This window comes from Salmo trutta, chromosome 5 (genome assembly GCF_901001165.1).
Source record: "Salmo trutta chromosome 5, fSalTru1.1, whole genome shotgun sequence".
Classification (NCBI taxonomy): domain Eukaryota; kingdom Metazoa; phylum Chordata; class Actinopteri; order Salmoniformes; family Salmonidae; genus Salmo; species Salmo trutta.
Genome location: NC_042961.1, coordinates 30,255,428 through 30,279,426, shown reverse-complemented (window position 1 = coordinate 30,279,426; position 23,999 = coordinate 30,255,428). Strand labels below are relative to the sequence as shown.

The following is a 23,999-nucleotide window of genomic DNA, read 5'->3' as shown; positions in this document are numbered from 1 at the left end:
TCTAAAAATATATATTTTTTAATTTTTCAATATTATTCTTTTTTTTTAATTCACTGTGGAGGATGGTCCTCCTGTTCCTCCTCTGAGGAACCTCCACTGGTGCTGACGTATCACCATGCAGGCTACGTTTTCTATTGTGATTGGTCAACAATGACGGCACCTCTTGAAAATTAAAGCAGATTACTATTTTCTCCGACCTCAGCTGAGCGACTACCAGCACCGCAGATCACTCCACCTCTCTTTCAGAACAGACATAACTTTTATGTTTGCACGTTCTGCAACCATGGGTCAACCCTCCTCCTGGAGAGCGATGGGATATGTAAGCTTTTTTTCCAGTCCTGCTTTAACACACCTGATTTAGCTCATCAAGATCCTGATGAGCAGCTGATTAGAATTAGATGTAAGAGCACGGTTGGACTTGGAACTAAATCCTGCACACCCAGTAACTCTCCCAGGAAGATGGGGGTTTGCCATCCCTGGCACAGATGAAAATGTGAATGTAAATGCTACGACTGTCAGTGTGGGCTGTCTATTAATACCTAGAGGAACCAGCATGTGTTTAGCCAGAGGGCTGCACATTCACTTCTCCATACTGACTACTCACTTCCTAAGACAGAGAGAGAGAGGAAGCGTGGTCACACAGCACATGATTCTGACCCCACACTATGTGAAGACCTGTGTCTGCATTTTGTACCACTGTCTCCGAGCTGTGTATTTCTTTCTGTGTGTGTGGATGCCTATGTGTATGTAGGTATATGTGTGTGTGTCTCCTATCTCCACAGTGAGCTATTGAGGACTGAAAGGCGTCTCTCTCTCTCTGTCTGAGATGACGTGGCAGGTAATAGTCTCTGTCTCCTTAGTAGCAACATCAGTCCTGAGCATAGCCTTCTATAGCTCCAGACTATCACTGCTCTGTTGTGCTGGTGTCAACTCTGGGTATATAGCATTAGCACTATCATTATCATCTGATTGCCTCTCACAATTATCAATATATGACTGACCGACTGAGCATTCAGGCTGCTGAATACATCTTGTAAGTGGAGTGAGGGTCATGGTGTCAGATAGTTGTTGACTTTCTGTTGTAGTTTTTCTCAGACTCTCTCTCTCACTGTGTGTGTGTGTTGACTCTGAATGTTTGTGTGTCCGGTCAGCATTCCAGATAGTGGTACCGAGCAGTAGACAGATGGAGTAGTGTCTGTGATTAACCTTTCCAAGACTCTACCCATGGACAGACAGAGACAAGACTCAGGTAATGACCAGCTCTATGCTCTAACAACACCTGAGCTGTGCTCGAATACCCATACTAACATACTGTATACTACATACTAATGAGTATATGTATTTTATTCCCCCTAGCAGAGCTGGTTAGGCTGTTTTTATGTTATCTAGAGCGTTGGTGACTAACTGTGCTGCTGGCAACAATTTAATTATGCTTTTTTGCCAACTTTTACTGACACCGGCCATATTCAATGGATGTTGAGCGTTTGTAAATTCATCAGTTATTCTGCGCTCTGGCACACTCAGACACGAGGGCTCTGAAATCGGAGTAGAAGGCTAGAGCGAATTAACAATGACCATTGAGAACGCACAACAACTATACCACTTAGCTAAGGTAAGAATAGCATATAGTTAATATACTGGCAAGTTTGATGTATTAGTAGCCAACTAACATTAGGTAGCTAGCTAACATACCAGTACATACTGCTGTAATGATATCCTACGAGGATAACGTAGCTAACAAATTGTTAGCCAACATAACTGATTTGAAAAGTCATTACTTTATTTACATTGCTGAAAATGTTCTTAAACTTTGTCATAATTACTTAAAGCAAAGAAATTGTGTCCACTCTCGTCGGACTTCGGCTGCATATTTTCTGCCATTTTCTTGAAATCTGAAAATGTTGTGAAGCCACGCCCATTTTCTGAAGAATTGTATTATGGGCCCTAAAAGCACAGAAATAGTGTCCACAGCTTGTATACTTCGTATTTTGGCGAATTTAGTACGACATCCGGGAACATTTGGCATACTAACTCTATCTATACTATAACCAATAAGCATACTACATACTCAATTTACATCACAAATAGTACGGTTAGTGCAGTTAGTATGAGTATTCGAAACACAGCTCTAGAGTGTTTGGTGTCCACAGAATTTGCTGTTCTAAAATGATACGGACAGCATTGGTAGTATTTTCTTCCTTTTATTGTATGTATTTTCAATTGTCTGTCTGTTGTACCTTTCCATGCTGACGTCCCCGTCTGTGTTGCTGGCTTTTTGAGGGAGTCAGGTGGAAATAAAGTCTGGGTGCAGGAGGCTAGTGAATGGTTTACCTGAAAACAAGAGTAGAATAGTTTTACATACCTGGCTAGTAACCTGAAGTGGACTATGGCAAACTGTGATTATGTGTGTTTGTGCATGTGCTTGAGTGTGTGTGCGCCCATCTGTGTCTGTCTGAATAATGCAGCAGGAGTAATATTAGAACTGAGCATGTGCAGGAAATGTCTATCCCTCGCTATACCTCTATATCCCTCTAAACATATACATCTCTCTCTCTCTCTCTCTCAGTGAGGAGGAGAGTGGGCAGTGCTGTAAGTACACTGGGCTAGTGAGACAGAGAGAGAAGGGGAGAGAGAAAGGGGAAGGAAGAGAGAGTGTAACTGGAAAGGAGACAGAGAAAGAGAGGGAGAGTGGAAAGAGAGCCCGGAGGGTGCTTTCCCGAAAGGAGATTGAGTGGCAGTGAAGAAGAGAGATAGAAAAAGGGTGGTGCCTCAGGGAATAAGAAACAGGGTGAGGCAGCAGAGTGAGAGGAGAGAGCGGTGTGCGTGTGACCGAAGGGATCCAGACATGGGACTAGCACTGCAATGACAACCATGCTTAGCCCTAAAAACAGACAGACACGCAGGGGTAAGAACAATCTTTCATCCTCTCCTCCCCTCTTTCTCTCTCTGCAGCATCTCAGCAGTGTGCCGGTCTTGCTCTCTCACTCTCTCTGCGACTGTGATAGTAACTGTGTCTCCATAATGCATGCAGCACACTTTATCTCTTAGTGTTTTGGCTGTGTGATAGTTTACTTCTGTATTTGGATGATGTGATTATTGCATCTCCTTGCATGTGATAAAGACACTATCTGATGAGAGCTGTTCTTTCTTTTCCAGTCTCTGCTAGACTCAATGAAGTTTATGGAATTGATAACAATTGATCAAGTATTCAGACCCCTTGACTTTTTCCACATTTTGTTACGTTAAAGCCTTATTCTAAAATAGATTTGAAAAATATTGTCATCATCAATCTACACACAATACTCCATAATGACAAAGCAAAACAGGCTTTTAGCCACTCTTCAGTAAAAGGCACATGACAGCCCACTTGAGAAACAACCATGAGAAACAATATTCTCTGGTCTGATGAAACCAATGTTGAAATTCTTTGGCCTGAATGCCAAGCATCACGTCTGGAGGAAACCTGGCACCACCTCTAAGGTTTAGCATGGTGGTGGCAGCATCATGCTGTGGGGATGTTTTTCATTGGCATGGATTGGAAGACTAGTCAGGATCAAGGGAAAGATGAATGGAGCAAAGTTAATCTTTGGACCTCAGGCTGGGGCGACGGTTCACCTTCCAACAGGACAACGACCCTAAGCACACAGCCAAGACAACGCAGGAGTGGCTTCGGGACAAGTCTCTGAATGTTCTTGATTGGCCTAGCCAGAGCCTGGACTTGAACCCAAACTAACATATCTGGAGAGACCTGAAAATAGCTGTGCAGCAATGCTCCCCATACAACCTGACAGAGCTTGAGAGCATCTGCAGAGAAGAATGGGAGAAATTCCTCATATACAGGCGTGCCGAGCTTGTAGCGTCATACCCAAGATGACTTGATGCTGTAATCACTGCCAAAGGTGCTTTGTCATTATTGGGTATTTGGTTTAGATTGATGAGGGGGGAAAAAACAATTTAATCAATTTTAGAATAAGGCTGTAACGTAACAAAATGTGGAAAAAGTCAAGGGGTCTGAATACCTTGCAAAGACACTGTATCAAAATACACGTTCTTCCACAGCGACCATGTTATTTTTGTGAAGCCTATTTGATTTTGACTTCAGACATATAAAGTTTATATGTGAAAAATATTTCTAAGATCAATACTTTCAGTTTATCCAAATTCAGTTCACTTGCGGAAAAGAAGGAAGCTCGCGCTGCTCATGCTAGCACATACGCAGATCAAATACACTTCCGAAACTCTGATTAAGGTGTTTACATGTCTTAATCATTAGAAAGATTGCTCAGAAAACCTCACGCCAATTAAGATAAACAGAGAAGGGTGTTTTACATGACTAATGACATACTCGGCCTGCAGCCATAATCAGTTTAATATCTAATCATTAGTGTACATGTAAATGTACTCCTTGAAAAGTATACAGTGGGGCAAAAAAGTATTTAGTCAGCCACCAATTGTGCAAGTTCTCCCACTTAAAAAGATGAGAGAGGCCTGTAATTGTCATCATAGGTACACGTCAACTATGACAGACAAAATGAGAAAAAAAATCCAGAAAATCACATTGTAGGATTTTTTATGAATTTATTTGCAAATTATGGTGGAAAATAAGTATTTGGTCACCTACAAACAAGCAAGATTTCTGGCTCTCACAGACCTGTAACTTATTCTTTAAGAGGCTCCTCTGTCCTCCTCTCGTTACCTGTATTAATGGCACCTGTTTGAACTTGTTATCAGTATAAAAGACACCTGTCCACAACCTCAAACAGTCACACTCCAAACTCCACTATGGCCAAGACCAAAGAGCTGTCAAAGGACACCAGAAACAAAATTGTAGACCTGCACCAGGCTGGGAAGACTGAATCTGCAATAGGTAAGCAGCTTGGTTTGAAGAAATCAACTGTGGGAGCAATTATTAGGAAATGGAAGACATACAAGACCCCTGATAATCTCCCTCGATCTGGGGCTCCACGCAAGATCTCACCCCGTGGGGTCAAAATGATCACAAGAACGGTGAGCAAAAATCCCAGAACTACACGGGGGGACATAGTGAATGACCTGCAGAGAGCTGGGACCAAAGTAACAAAGCCTACCATCAGTAACACACTACGCCGCCAGGGACTCAAATCCTGCAGTGCCAGACGTGTCCCCCTGCTTAAGCCAGTACATGTCCAGGCCTGTCTGAAGTTTGCTAGAGAGCATTTGGATGATCCAGAAGAGGATTGGGAGAATTTCATATGGTCAGATGAAACCAAAATATAAATTTTGGTAAAAACTCAACTCGTCGTGTTTGGAGGACAAAGAATGCTGAGTTGCATCCAAAGAACACCATACCTACTGTGAAGCATGGGGGGTGAAAACATCATGCTTTGGGGCTGTTTTTCTGCAAAGGGACCAGGACGACTGATCCGTGTAAAGGAAAGAATGAATGGGGCCATGTATCGTGAGATTTTTGTGAAAACCTCCTTCCATCAGCAAGGGCATTGAAGATGAAACGTGGCAGGGTCTTTCAGCATGACAATGATCCCAAACACACCGCCCGGGCAATGAAGGAGTGGCTTCGTAAGAAGCATTTCAAGGTCCTGGAGTGGCCTAGCCAGTCTCCAGATCTCAACCCCATAGAAAATCTTTGGAGGGAGTTGAAAGTCCATGTTGCCCAGCGACAGCCCCAAAACATCACTGCTCTAGAGGAGATCTGCATGGAGGAATGGGCCAAAATACCAGCAACACTGTGTGAAAACCTTGTGAAGACTTACAGAAAACGTTTGACCTGTGTCATTGCCAACAAAGGGTATATAACAAAGTATTGAGAAACTTTTGTTATTGACCAAATACTTATTTTCCACCATAATTTGCAAATAAATTCATAAAAAATCCTACAATGTGATTTTCTGGATTTTTTTTCTCATTTTGTCTGTCATAGTTGAAGTGTATGTATGATGATAATTACAGGCCTCTCTCATCTTTTTAAGTGGGAGAACTTGCACAATTGGTGGCTGCCTAAATACTTTTTTGCCCCACTGTATACCGTCTCCTTAAGAGCATAAATTATGTGAGTGAAGACATTCAAGAGATCAGTCATTCATTCATTGCTATGAACCTTGTATCTTCTAAAGAATCTATCCCTTTTCCTTTATTTCTGTGCCCCCAAATGTTTAGATATATTGTTAAAGTAACCAGGTTGTTAACTAGCTAGCTAATGAGGTAACATGACTGAACAAGGTGTAGCCTAAACAAATGCCTGTGAGTGGTTTTGGAACGACCCTTTTTGTTCCACCAGCCACTGTGTTTTTTTTTACCAGCCAATACATTTATTTGCCATAATAACACCGGATTCGGATTTCCGAAACCGGTGGGACTGGTGTTTTGCTAGCAGTATTTCTGTACTGAATGCACAATAGCAGAGCTTGCGAAACAAAAGACCACCTGATTGTTACAAACGATCGTGATATCATATCATTCTACCAGGTAAGCCTACTTTGCAGTTAACATTTCATTTGGAAAGTTTTATGGGAAAGCCTTTAGAAATGACTGTTTCAGCATAACTAACTGGCTACTCAAAGTGGTAGACACAGGCATTCCCATGTGTTACCTCTCAGAAAGTTGCAAAAACTTATTGCCAAGATAATCCACCCACCTGACAGGTGCATGATCATTATACAGGTGCACCTTGTGCTGGGGACAATAAAAGGCCACTCTAAAATGTGCAGTTTTCAGGGAGCATGCAATTGGCATGGTTACTGCAGAAATGTCCAACAGAGCTGTTGCCAGAGAATTGAATGTTCATGTCTCTACCATAAGCCGCCTCCAACGTTGTTTCAGAGAACTTGGCAGTACATTCAACCGGCCTCACAACCGCAGACCACGTGTAACCACGCCATCTCATGACCTCCACATCCGGCTTCTTCACCTGCGGGATCATATGTGCGTGGGGAGGGAGGTGCTCAGGATTATTTCTGTCTGTAATGAAGCCCTTTTGTGGGGAAAAACTAATTCTGATTGGCTGGGCCTGGCTCCCCAGTGGGAGGACCTGTTTCTTAAGTGGGTGGGCACATGGCTGTGCCCATGCCCAGTCATGTGGAATCCATAGATTAGGGCCTAATTTATTTATTTAAATTGACTGATTTCCTTCTATGAACTATAACTCAGTAAAACCTTTGAAATTGTTGCATGTTGCATTTATATTTTTGTTCAGTTTACAAATCACTGATGCATGCATTCTTTAAAGGTCCAATACAGCCATTTTTATCTCAATATCAAATAATTGCTATTTAACATTTAAGTACCTTACTGTTACTGCTTTCAATTAAAATACTAATGAAGAAACCAAAATAGCTTCTTAGCAAAGAGCAATTTCTCAAGCAAGAATTTTGCTGAGACTGTCTGGGAGTGTTCTGAGTGGTACTGGCAAACCGGACACCCCTGCAGCCTCCACAAGGCGTGAGGCCCACGAGCTCTGGGGGCCCATACTCCTGTCATCATTGTCTATTTTTTTATATAAATAATTTTAACAGTAACCCTCCAAAAAGTTTTTCAGAAACCTTTTTTAATTTCCATATGTACAAGGAAGCTAAGTGTTTGTTTCTTGGGCTTGAAGAATGTGACTGATCAAAGTGCCTCAGACCTTGGAAAAATAAATAATTGAACTGACTGAAAATAAGGGGATATTGTAGCCCTTGATCATGACTCTCAGTTCCATTACATTACACATAAGAGTCATTGGACAAAGGCGTCTTCTGTATGGGGGAGTTTTATTAAGAGCTGCAATGCTCGGTCTAAACATTAACACGTATCGTTTGCAGTACGGTTTTGGAAACATGTCAGTGAGAAATAATAAAAAAAGGTTCAATTGAGACACACGGCCATATTTCCATGGTACAGCGCTTGTTTGCGGAAAACAGACAGAAGACAGAGTGGACTACCTGTGCTAATTAGCTATCTGTGTCTCCGAACACCTTTGTGTAAATGAAAGACTGACTCCACAAATGTGTTGTCACTGAAAAATACTGTCAGCTGCAACTGTGTTAAAACCAATTAAAACAGTGTACAATAAGTGAGTATTTGACATTTGTGAAATTATTTTGACGTGATATGAAAGTAGAGTGATTTATGTTTCTAGAACCATACCGCAATTGAGAATCGATTCACGTTTAGATGGAGTATTTGGCTGTTTTGTCTTCCAGAGCCAATTCCCCCTTTTAACAGAACATGTAAGGTCCTTGTGAAACTGGACAGAAAGGGGTGGTGCTTCAAATACAGCAGTTCTGGAACGTCTTTAGTTCAGCCTCTTGCATTCTCCTTAATTGCCAGCCTCAACAGGTTACGGAAAGAGATTAACTGTAGGCTATTGGAAGCTCTGGCAAAGGGTGGCTACTTTAAAAAATAAAAAAAAATCCCTTTTTTGGTTACTACATGATTCCAAATGTCTTATTTCATAGTTTTTATGTCTTCACTATTATTCTACAATGTAGAAAATAGTAAAAAACTACAGAATATTATTTAGTTTATTTTACATTTTACATTTAAGTCATTAGATTAAATCAAGAATAGTCTGATGGGTGAAATATTACCCTATCACTTGTACCCTTCCCCAGATCTGTGCCTCGTCACAATCCTGTCTCTGAGCACTATGGACAATTCATTAAACCTCATGGCTTGGTTTTTGCTCTGACATGCACTGTCAACTGTGGGACCTTATATAGACAGGTGTGTGCCTTTCCAAATCATGTACAATCAATTGAATTTACCACAGGTGGACTTCAATCAAGTTGTAGAAACATCTCAAGGACAATCATTGTAAACAGGATGCACCTGAGCTTAATTTCGAGTCTCATAGCAAAGGGTCTGAATACTTAAGTAAATAAGATATTTCATTTTTATATTTTTTATACATTTGCTAAAATTTCTAAAAATATGTTTTCATTTTATCACTATGGGTTCTTGTGTGTAGATTGATGAGGATTTTTATTTCTTTAATCGATTTTAGAATAAGGCTGTAACGTAACAAAATGTGAAAAAAGTCAAGGGGTCTGAATAATTTCCTGAAGGCACTGTAGGTATAAAACACAGTTAAATCAAGTTTATGACTGCACTGGTCCTTTAATATTATTTACATGTACCCTTCGAATTGAATGAATCAGCACTCACTTTTTCAGAAACAACTAAGTGAAGCCTATCATTACAACAGTTATTATCTAGGTGATTTTCTTTCCAGGTCGCATAGCAAAATATCTAGGAGCATGGTTACGGCCCTTAGAGCCCTGGTTACGGAAATGCATACATATGCATCTTACAGTGTACAATTCCACACTAGGTCCCGTGTGGCTCAGTTGGTAGAGCATGGTGTTTGCAACGCCAGCGTTGTGGGTTCGATTTCCACGGGGGACCAGTACGGAATTTTTTTTATGAAATGTATGCATTCACCACTGTAAGTTGCTCTGGATAAGAGCGTCTGCTAAATGACTGAAATGTAAATGTAGTTATTGATAAATGAAATATTTGGTTGCTTGCTCTTATCTCAGAAGGATATTTCTATATTTCAATAGAAGACGGAGCTGATCATAGTGTACTGTACATACTACGTTGAGATGTTGTATTTATTCCCGGTGATGAATTGTAGTTGTGGCTGTGTGACATGTAGGACTTACTACTGCTGTATATGACAGCTTACTACTACTGTCAGGGCTAAAAGTGTCCATCACAACAGCTGAGTGATAAACATAGTTCATCTCACACGGTACTAATAACTGACGCAGTAGACAGCTCCAGGCCTACAGGCAGGCAGACCTGCCCACAGCGTGACATACCTCATGCATGACTGGATGGACATGGATATGGAGGCAGTAAATCACAAGACTGAGACTAGGCACAGACTGTATGTTGTACTACCACTTAACTCTTGCACTTGTCGTTCATCCACTCACACTCTCACTGCTATTTGAAGAAGGTTTTACTTGAAAAGATTGTGATCAGTGGTTATTTTACCTACCAAATGTGTTGTGAAATACACGTAATCTATTGCGATCATGACTCTGCAAAATACAAGAGAGAGGTGGAGAGCGAGAGATGGAGAGAGAGCTCAGCCCTGAGCTGTCCTCAGCAGAAACAGGGATGCAATTAACAAGAAAAATATAAATAATTTATTCTCTCTCTGTCTCCTCTCGCTCTCTCAGCCTGACACTGAGGTTTATCCGATACACCAGTGTCTGATGTGTAATTTCTCTTTTAATCAGTCTGTTATGGTTGTTCTGAGCTGTTGGAGAGACAAATAGGACCTCTACAGCATTTATATCTACGCAATTGGAAGGTTTGCTTCAACCTTATTTCAACATACCTGATCCTATAATCATCTGCCCCATTGGCAGTATCAGGTGTGTTAGAGCAAAAGCCTGGACAGCCAGTAGCTCTCCAGGATGGTTTTCAACTCTGGGATCAGCCTGCTCTCATATTATAGGGACCTCAGTGAATAGAGGTTAGGGATGCTCTAGCTGTGTGTGCCTTTGTACATGCATAGGTTATGTGTGTGTTCATCTCTGTGGAGAATGAACTAGGATTCAGGTGTGTTAGAGCAAGGCTCCAGCAGCTGAGGGTTGTCCATCCCTGATAATAGACTGGTCCAGTTGATAATGAATAAATCATTATGCATGGCTCAGACACTGGAATCAGACTGTTCTCATAGGGACCTCAGTGGAGAATGATTAGGGATGGTGTGTGTGCGTGTGTGCGTGCATCCGTGCGTGTGTTTGTCTGTATATAGGTTATATGTGTTTGTGTTCATGTTTCTCTCCCCTCCCCCATCTCGAACTCCCCAGCCCGCTCTAAGAGCATGGTGCTGGGCCGCTGCAGTTCTCCTCTAGGCCAGGAGATGACGCTGAAGGCCGGCTGGCTGAAGAGACAGAGGAGCATCATGAGGAACTGGCAGCTACGGTGGTTCGTTCTCCACACTGAAGCACTGTACTTTTATAAAGACCAGGATGAGACTAAACCTCAGGTATACTACACTCTAGTTTAATGCACATATTCAGGACACTTTCAAGTCACTCTACATATATCAAGACTAAAGGAGACGATGGAGTCTATAATGTTTCGTAACATTTCTGTAATGTTTTTCATGCACAGCATGTCTTCCTTCCCTGTGCTCTAAGTGGTTTCCATTTCAAACAGAGTTAAGTAATGTTTCTGTTTGATTATAGCAAACCACACAATGCTCTACCTTTAATACTGTGTTGTCTCCTTTCTTTGTCTCTCTGTTTCTGTCTCTCTCTGTTGCTCTCTCTCTGTCTCTCTCTCACTCTCTCTCTCTCAGGGATGCATCATTCTCCAGGGCAGTCAGGTCAGTGAGCTGTCGGCCAATCAGGATGAAGCTGGTCGCCACCTGTTTGAGATTGGTCCAGGTAAGAAACCATGGAGACATCTAAACCCTCCCTCCGATGATGCACTTCCTGGTTCAAATCAAATTGTATTCATCACATGCTTCGTAAACAACAGGAGTAAACTAACAGTGAAATGTTTACCGTAATTTCCGGACTATTAAGCGCACCTGAATATAAGCCGCACCCACTGAATTAAAAAATATATATTATTTTGAACATAAATAAGCCGCACGTCTATAAGCCGCAGGTGCCTACCGGTACATTGAAACAAATGAACTTTACACAGGCTTTAACGAAACACGGCTTCTAACAAAAATAAATAGGCTTTAACGAAACACGGCTTGTAACAAAAATAAATAGGCTTTAACGAAACAAAAAATAATTATTAGCAGTAAGCGTTAGTTGTCTTTTTGCACTGAGTCAATTCCTCACGCTGCTGTTTCCAACGTCTTATCATCGACTCATTAAGACCAAGCTCCCGTGCAGCAGCTCTATTTCCTTTTCCAACAGCCAGATCAATCGCCTTCAACTTGAAAGCTGCATCATATGCATTTCTCCGTGTCTTTGCCATGATGAGGGTGACAAAATGACTACCGTAATCAGAATGATGGGAAGTTTGAGAGCGCTCGATTTAATCTAAACAGTAAACAAAAAAGTTGTTTGACCTTAACCCGTTCGGCAATTTCATTGGTCTAATGAAAGCTTCATGCCGACAAAAAACTGAGCACGTCACAGAATGTGTTTTTTTGGAGAAAAAAAAATTGAAAGCGGGAAAAATCCATATATTAGCCGCGTCATTGTTTAAGCCGCGAGGTTCAAAGCCTGGGAAAAAAGTTGCTGCTTATAGTCCGGAATTTACGGTACTTACAGGCCCTTCCCAACAATGCGGAGAGAAAGAAAATAGAGAAACTATAGAAAAGTAAAACGCATAATAAAAGTAACAATAAATACACAAGTAATGATAACTTGGCTATATACACAGGCTATCAGTACCGAGTCGATGTGCAGGAGTATGAGGTAATTGAGGTAGATACAGTATGTACATAAAACTAGGAATAAAGTGACAGATAATAGACAGTAGCAGGAGCGTATGTTATGAGTAAAAAAAGTCAGTGCAAAAAGGGTCAATGCAGATAGTCTTGGTAGCTACAGATGAAGTCGTAAGTGTACATACACCTTAGCCAAATACATTTAAACTCCGTTTTTCACCATTCCTGACATGTGATCCTAGTAACAATTCCCTTTCTCAGTTAGGATCACCACTTTATTTTAAGAATGTGAAAAGTTATTTCAGCTTCTATGTCTTTCATCACATTCACAGTGGGTCAGAAGTTTACATACACTCAATTAGTATTTAGTAGCATTGCCTTTAAATTGTTTAACTTGGGTCAAACGTTTCAGGTAGCCTTCCACAAGCTTCCCACAATAAGTAGGGTAAATTTTGTCCCAATCCTCCTGACAAAGCTGGTGTAACTGAGTCAGGTTTGTAGGCCTCCTTGCTCGCACATGCTTTTTCAGTTCTGCCCACAAATTTTCTATGGGATTGAGGTCAGGGCTTTGTGATGGCCACTCCAATACCTTGACTTTGTTGTCCTTAAGCCATTTTGTCACAACTTTGGATGTATGCTTGGGGTCATTGTCCATTTGGAAGACCCATTTGCAACCAAGCTTTAACTTCCTGACTGATGTCTTGAGATGTTGCTTCAATATATCCACATAATTTTCCTCACTCATGATGCCATCTATTTTGTGAAGTGCACCAGTCCCTCCTGCTGCAAAGCACCCCCACAACATGATGCTGTGCTTCATGGTTGGGATGGTGTTCTCTGACTTGCAAGCCTCCCCCTTTTTCCTCCAAACATAACGATGGTCATTATGGCCAAACAGTTATATTTTTGTTTCATCAGACCTGGGGACATTTCGCCAACAAGTACGATCTTTGTCCCCATGTGCAGTTGCAAACCGTATTCTGGCTTTTTTATGGCGGTTTTGGAGCAGTGGCTTCTTCCTTGCTGAGTGGCCTTTCAGGTTATGTCGATATAGGACTCGTTTTACTATTTCCTCCAGCATCTTCACAAGGTCCTTTGCTGTTGTTCTGGGATTGATTTGCACTTTTCACACCAAAGTACGTTAATCTCTAGGAGACAGAACGCGTCTCCTTCCTGAGCGGTATGACGGCTGAGTGGTCCCATGGTGTTTATACTTGCGTACTATTGTCTGTACAGATGAACGTGGTACCTTCAGGCGTTTGGAAATTGCTCCCAAGGATGAACCATACTTGCGGAGGTCTACAATTTGTCTTCTGAGGTCTTGGTTGATTTCTTTTGATTTTCCCATGATGTCAAGCAAAGAGGCACTGAGTTTGAAGGTAGGCCTTGAAATACATCCACAGGTACACCTCCAATTGATTCAAATGATGTCAATTAGCCTATCAGAAGCTTCTAAAGCCGTAATTTTCGGGAATTTTCCAAGCTGTTTAAAGTCACAGTTAACTTCGTGTATATAAACTTCTCACCCACTGGAATTGTGATACAGTGAGTTATAAGTGAAATAATCTGTCTGTAAACAATTGTTGGAAAAATGAGTTGTGTCATGCACACAGTAGATGTCCTAACCGACTCGCCAAAACTATAGTTTGTTAACAAGAAATGTGTGGAGTGGTTAAAAAACGAGTTTTAATGACTCCAACCTAAGTGTATGTAAACTTCCAACTTCAACTGTATATACATAATTTTATACCATCTATTGCATCTTGCATATGCCGCTCTGTCATTGCTCATCCATATATGTACATGTATATATTCTTATTCCATTCCTTTACTTAGATTTGTGTGTATTAGGTAAATGTTGTGGAATTGTTAGATTACATGTTAGATATTGCGGCACCTTCGGAACTAGAACTAGGAACTAGAACTGGAACTAGGAACGAGAACTAGGAACCAGAAATAGAACTCGCTATTGTTATTTTACTGCTGCTCTTTAATTACTTGTTACTTTAATCTCTTATTGTTTTCCTTATTTTTTTTAAACTGCATTGTTGGTAAGCGGCTTGTAAGTAAGCATTTCACTGTTGTATTCGACGCATGTGACGAATAAAATTTGATTTGATTTTAGAAGCACAAGCCTTTCGCTACACTCGCAATATCATCTGCTAACCATGTGTATGTGACCAATAAAATGTGATTTGATTTGAGCTAGTTGGATGGTTAGCTAGTTTCTCTAATGAAAAACTACAGAGCTTACATTTTTATCGTCGGCCATCGTCCCTAATGCTACTTCACCATTAACCCGTTTTTCAGGGGAAACGGAACATAGGTTGAAAATACTGTACCCCTGAAAACCGGATGTTAGTGCTTTCTGGCTACTCATAGGCTACTTCATTACTTTGCCTTTCACCGTCAAAATCCGATTGGAGAGCAGTCAAGCTGTGATCGGTCCAGAAACCTGATGAATTGCGTTTCAGTAGAATGCTACAGGCTATGTTCATTACCTAGAATTAAAGTAAACGATTGCTGTTGCGATATTTTTTGGTGTGAGATGAGATATCCACGTGGGGATGCAATGTATTTGTGAGAACGCCGTAACTTCTGAGTCTTGACGTTTAGTAAGTATCTGCAAAACAAAAAAAACTATCTCTGTTCTAGAATTCATATTTTGCGTGTTGCAATAATGTTCTGATTACTCAAAGTGACACTTGCAAGTGCAATTCAAGTTTAATTTGCGTGACCCCTGCTGCCTGCCCGCTCGTGGGACCCGTCCTCTGCTCGCTCAACCACATTCTGCGCTCTCAACTGGCCTTTGTGCTTGTGGAACCCATCCTCTGCGCTCTCGACTCAGTGTTTGCTTGCTCAATTATGTCTGATCTTGCTCGACAGCGCCATCTCGCACGTGCTCGACACTAGAGATCCGTTTGACACCATACATATAGACAGACAGGACTGACCATGCCCTGTAGTATCTAGGGTCTCCTGAGTGGCGCAGCGGTCTAAGGCACTGCATCTCAGTGCTAGAGGCATTGCTGCAAACCCTGGTTCGATTCCGGGCTGTATCACAACAGGCCGTGATCTGGAGTCCCATAGGGTGGCGCACAATTGTCCCAGTGTAGTCCGGGTTAGGGGAGGCAGGGGTAGGCCATCATTGCAAATAAGAATTTGTTCTTAACTGACTTGCCTAGTTAATAAATAAAGGTTACATAAAAAAATATATAATAATAATAATAGATATATATTAGGAGCAGAACATCTTATATTTTTGTAATTTAGCAGACGCTCTTATCCAGAGTGTGCAATCGTCTTAAGATAGCTTGGTGGGACAACCCCATATCACAGCATAGAAAGTACATTTTTCAGTAGAGTCAGAGCTAGTGCTGGTTGTTTTTTTTGGTACTTTTGGGGGGTGTCGTGGTGAAGAGGAGGTTGGGAGGCAGAAGAAAGTGCTCGTGTTGGGGTGTAGGGTTTGACCATAGCCTGAAGGTAGGGAGGGGCAGTTCCTCTTGCTGTTCCGTAGGCATGCACCATGGTCTTGTAGTGGATGCAAGCTTTGACTGGAAGCCAGTGGGACTTGGGAAGGTTGAAAACCAGGCGGGCTGCAGTGTTCTGGACAAGTGGCAGAGGTCTGATGGCACAAGCGGGAAGCCCAGCCAATAGCGAGTTGCAGTAGTCCATACGGGAGAGAACAAGTGCCTGGATTAGGACCTGCACCGCTTCCTGTGTGAGGTAGGGTCATACTCTACAGATGTTGTAGAGCATGAACCTGCAGGAGCGGGTCACTGCTTTGATGTTTGCAGAGAACGACAGGGTGTTGTCCAGGGTCACACCAAGGTTATTTGCACTCTCAGAGGGCGACACTATGGAGAGGTCTTTGAGTGGCAGGCCTTCCCCGGGAGGAACAGCAGTTCCGTCTTGTTGAGTTTGAGCTTGAGGTGGTGGGCCGACATCCATGTTGAGATATCTGCCAGGCACGCAGAGATGCATGTCACCACCTGGGTGTCAGAAGGGGGGAAGGAGAAAAGTAGGTTGAGTGCCATCCGCATAGCAATGATTGGAGAGACCATGTGAGGATATGACGGAGCCTAGTGACTTGGTGTGTAGAGAGAAGAAGAGAGGGCCTAGAATTGAGGCTGGGAGATACCAGTAGTGAGAGTACGTGGTGCAGACACAGATCCTCTCCACGTCACCTGGTAGGAGTGGCCTGCCAGGTAGGATGCAATCCAAGAGTGTGCAGAGCCTGAGACGCCCAGCCCTGAGAGGATGGAGAGGAGGATCTGATGGTTCACAGTGTCACTGGCATAGTTGCACCATCAACATCTAGTGGTCTACTCAGAAAAATACAAAGATCAGCACCACTGTTAAAGGCTCTTTGTATGGCACATAAGCACAGAGCATTGCATGATGACACTGACAATACCAATAACAACGTACTATGTAGATGGCATCAGTGCTAAAGACAAGCACTGTGCTCATGAAGACATCAACAGTGCACTCTGCATATAATTACCAATGACAATGTACAACGCATACAGAATCAATTTCCACCTGCCATACTTCATGCTAGGGGTTCATGCGTTGTTTTTAAATCGCCTCAGAGACTGAAGAGTATGTCGGTTGCTCACACAGGTTGTGTGTGTGTGTGTGTGTGTGTGTGTGTGTGTGTGTGTGTGTGTGTGTGTGTGTGTGTGTGTGTTTGCAGGAGGCAGTGGGGAGAAGGATCGTTCAGGTCTGAGTGAGTCTTTCCTGTTGATGGCTAAGTCTCAGAGTGACATGGAGGAATGGGTCAGAGCCATACGAAGAGCTATATGGGCCCCGCTAGGAGGAGGTAACACACACATGCTCATACACATACTCACACACAAATACACACAGAGACACACACGCACAGAAAACACACACAAACATGTAACGTCCTGTACGAGCCAGCTGATTGTGTATGTGTGTGTTCTTGGAATCTGGGTGTCATTGCTCTAGGTATTTTTGGGCAGCATTTAGAGGAGACAATGCAGTGTGAGAGTGGGTGTGGCAGCAGCAGCAAGCCTCTGGTGCCTCTGCTGGTGCAGCAGTGTGTGTGTTTTATACACCAGCACGGCCTAACGGAGGAGGGGCTGTTCAGAATGCCTGGACAAACCAATCACGTACGAGAGCTGCAAGACGCCTTTAACTGCGGGGAGAAACCACTGTTTGGCAGGTAGAAGTACTTTCCCTTTGCATCAACTTTTCCTTTACAGGTAACACAGAATAACACAATGTAAAACACAACCTATTGGGGGGCTCCCGAGTGGCGCAGCAGTCTAAGGCACTGCATCTCAGTGCTAGAGGCGTCACTACAGACCCTGGTTCGATTCCAGGCTGTATCACAACCAGCCATGATTGGGGGTCTCAAAGAGCTGTGCACAATTGGCCCAGCGTTGTCCGGGTTAGGGTTTGGCCGGTGAAGGCAGTTATTATAAATAAGAATTTGTCCTTAACTGACTTGCCTAGTTAAATAAAGGTAAAATTTCAACAACAAAAAACACAACACAGACAGGTAGATGAGCTCTATTGTAAATCAGTCATAATTCTTATGTTTAACAGTAACACTGATGTCCACACGGTGGCGTCCCTGCTGAAGCTGTACCTCAGAGAGCTGCCAGAGCCTGTGGTGCCTTTCAACAAATACACAGAGTTCCTCTCCACTGCTCAACTCCTGGCCAAGAACCAGGAGGAGGTGTGTGTGTGTGTGTGTGCGCGCGCGCATATGTGCCCCTTTTCAAAGTAGTAATGCTCTCATTCAAACCCTAATGAATAATGATATTGGGACTTTCTCTTTTTGAAGGGGATACTTGAGCTGGGCAGGCAGTTGAAGAGTCTTCCTCAGGTCAACTACAACCTCCTCAGATACATCTGCAGGTAAAAATATGCTCTACCAGATGGTTGAGTTGCCCATTAAAGGAATGCTATTAAGTCAAAGCTAGTGATAATGGGCAATAAAGACATTTTTATGGGATTTCTTTTGTCTGTGCAAATATAATAAATAAAAAAATCCATATCATTATTTACTGTCTGCCTGTCATCTTCAATATGTTTCATAATATCATTCCGCACATGTCATTAAACTGTAAATGCATACATTTACATGCATTTGAATATTCAGATTTTGACACACAAATGTAGCATATTTTATTAATATTTCATATCCTTATATAACTAAGCTTATCTTCCATTATAAGTAAATTAAGCAGACATAATGTAAATTAATGTTTTATTTTTTTATTTTATTTAAAAAGTATATTCAAATTCCAATACAGTTTACTCTAATTGGGCAGCTCAATCTGCTGGTTGAGATGTTTGCCCTGTGTTATCTATCAAAGTTTAAGTCATGTAAACAAAAATTATTCATTTATGGCCTATATATATAGTGAAGCTAAATACACATATTTTGCAGAACAATAATTTTTCAGATTTTTTTTTCTTGGTGTGCCAGTTAAAGGGTTAAAGACATCATCTGACACTAGAAATAGATGTTTAATGGCATCAACAGGCAGCTGAGACAGCAGAATGAGGCAGCTCACACAGACTGTGGCAACATCATGACTCACCACCACTTCTCATACTGTATCTGTCTCAGTTTGAATCATACTGAACATACAAGAGTTGAGATATTCAGACATTCTTGGAGGAAATAAAATGTTGCTTCAGGGGGCTATTTATATTTCTCCTCTGTGTTTTATTCTTACCAGCCTTTATTTGTGCGTGCATATATGTGTGTGTGCTTGCATGTGTGCATGTGTGTATGTGCACTACAGATTCCTAGATGAGGTCCAGTCCCACTCAAGTCAGAACAAGATGAGTGTTCAGAACCTGGCCACTGTGTTCGGACCCAACATCTTCCGACCCAAGATGGAGGACCCACAAATCATGATGGAGGGTAGATACCAGCACATTTTTCTCTGTGATGACACGTGCTATGAGCAAACTAACCATAACATTTTACATAGAGGGGATTTGTTCAAGTTGAAACTTTTATTTTACAATATCAGTGAGAAGGAGGCATTGTTTAACCAGAGTTTAAAGCCAATATATGTAATGTATTTCTCAGCCAACTAGCAGCCTGGCCACTTTTTTGCTATAATCTGTGGGATGAGGCTGGAGAAAGGATTTTCATTGTCCGGTGTTAGAGTTTTTACTCAGTTTGGACAACTAGGAAAAGCTGAAACCAAGTTTATTCACCCACTGCGTCAAACAGCTGCAAAGACAAAGACATGTTTACACCAGCACATATATTTATACCCTCCTACTAGGAATATTCAACTCCTTGCACATCTAGACAGCCAATAAATACTTTGTTGCTAGTCAGGAACTTAACTGGTTCTTCTCAATGGTGTAGTCGTGGCCCTGCCTCATGCTAGAACCTTCGTGGGCATGGAAATATATGTGTGTGGGATAGGACTGTTCCTTCTCACGTCATCTGACCTGACCTAGGGCCGAATTCCTTGCTCCTCCCTAATCCACGGCTGTCCTAATTTATCAGTGACTGAAACCCTATGCCTCCCTTCTTAGGAGACATGAGATTGAACAATATCATGTTTTGACAGAATGTACATTTTCTGCACTCCCCCTTCCTCACGCAGTAACTTTCTGGTCTCCTGAGGGATCTCCTCCCAGACCTGGACTATATCATCCGCCAACTCCTGGACAGTCTGTGGTGCAACGTGGCGTTGGTGGATGGAGCGAGACATGATGTCCCAGATGTGCTCAATTGCATCCATAGCATCAATGAGTAGTCCATAGCATCAATGCCTTCCTCTTGCAGGAACTGCTGACACACTCCAGCCACATGAGGTCTAGCATTGTCTTGCAGTAGGAGGAACCCAGGGCCAACCGCACCAGCATATGGTCTCACAAGGGGTCTGAGGATCTCATCTCGGTACCTAATGGCAGTCAGGCTACCTCTGGCGAGCACATGGAGGGCTGTGCGGCCCCCCAAAGAAATGCCACCCCACACCATGACTGACCCACCGCCATTCCGGTCATGCTGGAGGATGTTGCAGGCAGCAGAACGTTCTCCACGGCGTCTCCAGACTCTGTCACGTCTGTCACGTGCTCAGTGTGAACCTGCTTTCATCTGTGAAGAGCACAGGGCGCCAGTGGCGGATTTGCCAATCTTGGTGTTCTCTGGCAAATGCCAAACGTCCTGCACGGTGTTGGGCTGTAAGCACAACCCCCACCTGTGGACGTTGGGCCCTCATACCACCCTCATGGAGACTGTTTCTGACCGTTTGAGCAGACACATGCACATTTGTGGCCTGCTGGAGGTCATTTTGCAGGGCTCTGGCAGTGCTCCTCCTGCTCCTCCTTGCACAAAGGCGGAGGTAGCGGTCCTGCTGCTGGGTTGGCCTGTCTCCTGGTAGCGCCTCCATGCTCTGGACACTACGCTGACAGACACACCAAACCTTCTTGCCACAGCTCGCATTGATGTGCCGTCCTGGATGAGCTGCACTACCTGAGCCACTTGTGTGGGTTGTAGACTCCGTCTCATGCTACCACTAGAGTGAAAGCACAGCCAGCATTCAAAAGTGACTAAAACATCAGCCAGGAAGCATAGGAACTGAGAAGTGGTCTGTGGTCCCCACCTGCAGAACCACTCCTTTATCGGGGGTGTCTTGCTAATTGCCTATAATTTCCACCTATTGTCTATTTCATTTGCACAACAGCATGTGAAATGTATTGTCAATCAGTGTTGCTTCCTAAGTGGACAGTTTGATTTCACAGAAGTGTGATTGACCTGGAGTTACATTGTGTTGTTTAAGTGTTCCCTTTATTTTTTTGAGCAGTGTATTTGCTTTTTATTGCACCCTGCAGGTAGTTCCCAGGTGCAGCACCTGATGACTGTACTGATCAGTGAACACTCTCGTCTGTACCAGGGGCAGGCAGAGACTCCCAGGGAGGACCAATCTGCCCCTCCTCCAACCTCCTATCCCCGGGTCCACCCGATTCAGCGCTGCAGGGTGGAATGGAACTCACAGGAGGAAATCCTGCCCCCCAACCCCGCCAAGGACTATCCACCCCTGGGACAGACCCCTAACACCCCAAGTCAAGAACCACTTCAGCCCCTCCCGACCTCCACAGTGTCCTCTCTTGACACTGACCACCCTGGATTAACCCCCAAGGAAAGAACAGAGGGGGATTCTGAGGGAATGAATGGTGGAAGAACAGAAGAAAAGACGGAGAGAAAGCGTGAAGGAAAGAGCGAAATAAAACTCTCGGGTGGTCGTGGCGCAGAATCCGGTCCCAGTAAGCAGTCCAAAAGCCAGTCTTCATGGAGGTCCTCTTTGAAGGGCAGGTCCGGGTCAGGGGGGGTAAGGGGGAAGTTGGGGGGGTCAGCAGTTGATGTGTCCACAGTCACTGGAGGCCACTGGCTGATGAATGGACTGACGTCCTTCCGGAGTCACCGACGGACCGCTTCGACCGGCGAACGACTCAAAGAGTCCTCGCTTTGCCTGAAAGAGACACATATAGATTCTCTGCTAGACTCATATACTGAGTCCTCTTTGTTGCTAAAAGACTCTTCACACTCCCAAAGAAGCACGCTAAAAGACTCATCTCCTTTACATATAGACTCCTCCTGTTCTACTATAGTCTCCTCCTATCCCAATATAAAGCCCTCCCTATCTGTCAGAAACTCCCCCCATTCCAACAGGCTCTCGACCTATGACAACGTTAATGTCACTCCCTGCAGTCTGAGCTTGCCCATTGGCAGCCCCTCCCCCTGGACCTCTTGTGAGATCCCGTTGGCTGAATCTACAGAAAGTGAGCACGGCACACTGATTTCTGGTTTAGGGTCAGGGCAGGCTGTGGCGGGGTCCTCGATGGCTGGGGGCAGAAGCTCTCCTCTAGAGCTGTGTGTGAGCAGCGCTGGCTGGACTGAGGGTGACCCTGGGGATGACATCCCAGGTCAGAGGTCAGGGGTCAATGATGGTCTGTTCAGCCTGGTGACGGAGTTGAAGGAGGAGCTGAGGAGACAGAGGATCAGCTATGAGACACGCATACACAAGTAAGAACTAGCTTGTGTTCTTGTTGATATGGCAATGTTATGTTGTGGTGTATATGTGAGTGTGTGCACATACATGCATGTGTGCACATCCATGCGTGTGTGTCTGCAGTACTCTCTAGCCTCTCTCTCTTTATGTTCTCAGATTAGAGGATTCGTGTTCAGCTCTTCGTCTCCAGTCTGGTCGTTTAGAAGAGGATCTAGGCCAGGAGAAGAAGAGGTTATTCATGATGGAGATCCGTCTGGGGAACTCGGAACGCGCAAGGCAAGAGGCTGAGACTCGGAATGTTCTCCTGCAGAAAGAGATGGAAGAGTTATTTGCTACACTGGGGAACCTGACCACTGGCACAGATACCAGCTAGACCTGAGCAGACAGCGTTAGCCTACCGAGCAAAAGCCTACCCGCTGGGCACAAACTGGATCACTCACTGTTGTTTCAACATAATACGTCAACGTATAGCGACATGGAATTTATGTGGAAAATACATTAGATTTGAAAAAAGTAACGAACGTAAAATGTTGTTTTGAGGGTGACATTTCAAACACAGGATTATGTCATCATGGTAACCAAATTTCAACATAGACAAACCTTGTATAAAATATGTTGAACTTGTACCTTTAAGAAAACATCAGATCTTCAACCTTATATCCACAATGAAAAAAATAATTATAGGGTGGGCAGCACCTCCTACTGGATAATTTACCCTTTGGTCTACGATCCAGGGTTTTAACCAAACCTAGCCCTGCGTAACTATGATATTTGTCACTGACTATCACCAATGTGCTATTGCGAGAATGATTGTTGAGAGATCTCCACCTATTCCATATACTGGAATTATAGCCAGACTAAATCAGTGGCACAGATGGAACTATCCAAGCAGAAGACACATCTCCTTCAAATGTTGATATTTGGTTGTGTTGACAAACAGACACAATTCAATGTCACTTTTGAAATACTATAAATAGCCAATAAACTTGTCGACAAATTATATGTTGGATTCACTTCTCCAACTCAACCAAAAATAAAAGTTAAAGAATGGGATTAAGCCAGTAGCTCAGATGCAACTATCCAAGAAGTAGATACATCTCCTAACACAATTCAATATGGGCCCGATTCAGACTTAGGAAAGGCGTACGTTTCCTACGCACGCCTTTCCTACACACTTCTCAGTAGTTCCTATTCAGACTTACCTTATGCAGGTGCGTAACGGGCTTGTGGTTCCCTTGCACACTCAGAATAAATGTAATTCAACTGTTGAAAATCCACCCACTTGCTAGCTAACAGATTTTATTGTGGAGTTTTCATTGAATAGGGTTTTCAGTACATTACTCCTTTAAATTAGGTGTACCTTTAATTTGAATTTTCTCAACAGACTCACTAGAATATAAAGTTCCTATTCAGAGCCCTTGGCTTTTCCCACATTTTGTTACGTTCCAGCCTTATTCTAAAATTGATTAAATCGTTTTTTCCCCTCATCTGTCTACACACAATATCCCATAATGACAAGGCAAAAACAGTTTTTTTGTGCACATTTTTATATATAAAAAAGGAAATATCACTTTTACATAAGTATTCAGACCCTTTACTCAGTACTTTGTTGAAGCACCTTC

At 43.0% G+C, this 23,999-nt stretch overlaps 1 protein-coding gene across 4 annotated transcripts; it reads left to right on the top strand.

The window, feature by feature from the left end:
* The first annotated feature begins 606 nt into the window (after positions 1-606).
* LOC115194042 (rho GTPase-activating protein 22-like) lies at positions 607-23,411 on the top strand. 4 transcript variants are annotated; one of them, XM_029753339.1, is made up of 11 exons: positions 607-838; positions 1,152-1,249; positions 10,806-10,984; positions 11,300-11,387; positions 17,055-17,180; positions 17,330-17,546; positions 17,933-18,065; positions 18,174-18,247; positions 19,144-19,265; positions 21,200-22,391; positions 22,534-23,411. In XM_029753339.1, the coding sequence occupies exons 2-11, from the start codon at positions 1,225-1,227 to the stop codon at positions 22,748-22,750; spliced, it is 2,373 nt and encodes a 790-aa protein (XP_029609199.1). In that variant the 5' UTR covers positions 607-838; positions 1,152-1,224; the 3' UTR covers positions 22,751-23,411. The 4 variants fall into 4 exon arrangements, with proteins under 4 accessions (XP_029609199.1, XP_029609198.1, XP_029609197.1 ...); XM_029753338.1 differs by having other exon boundaries at positions 607-1,033; XM_029753337.1 differs by lacking the exons at positions 607-838; positions 1,152-1,249 and adding an exon at positions 2,126-2,905.
* Positions 23,412-23,999: the final 588 nt, after the last annotated feature.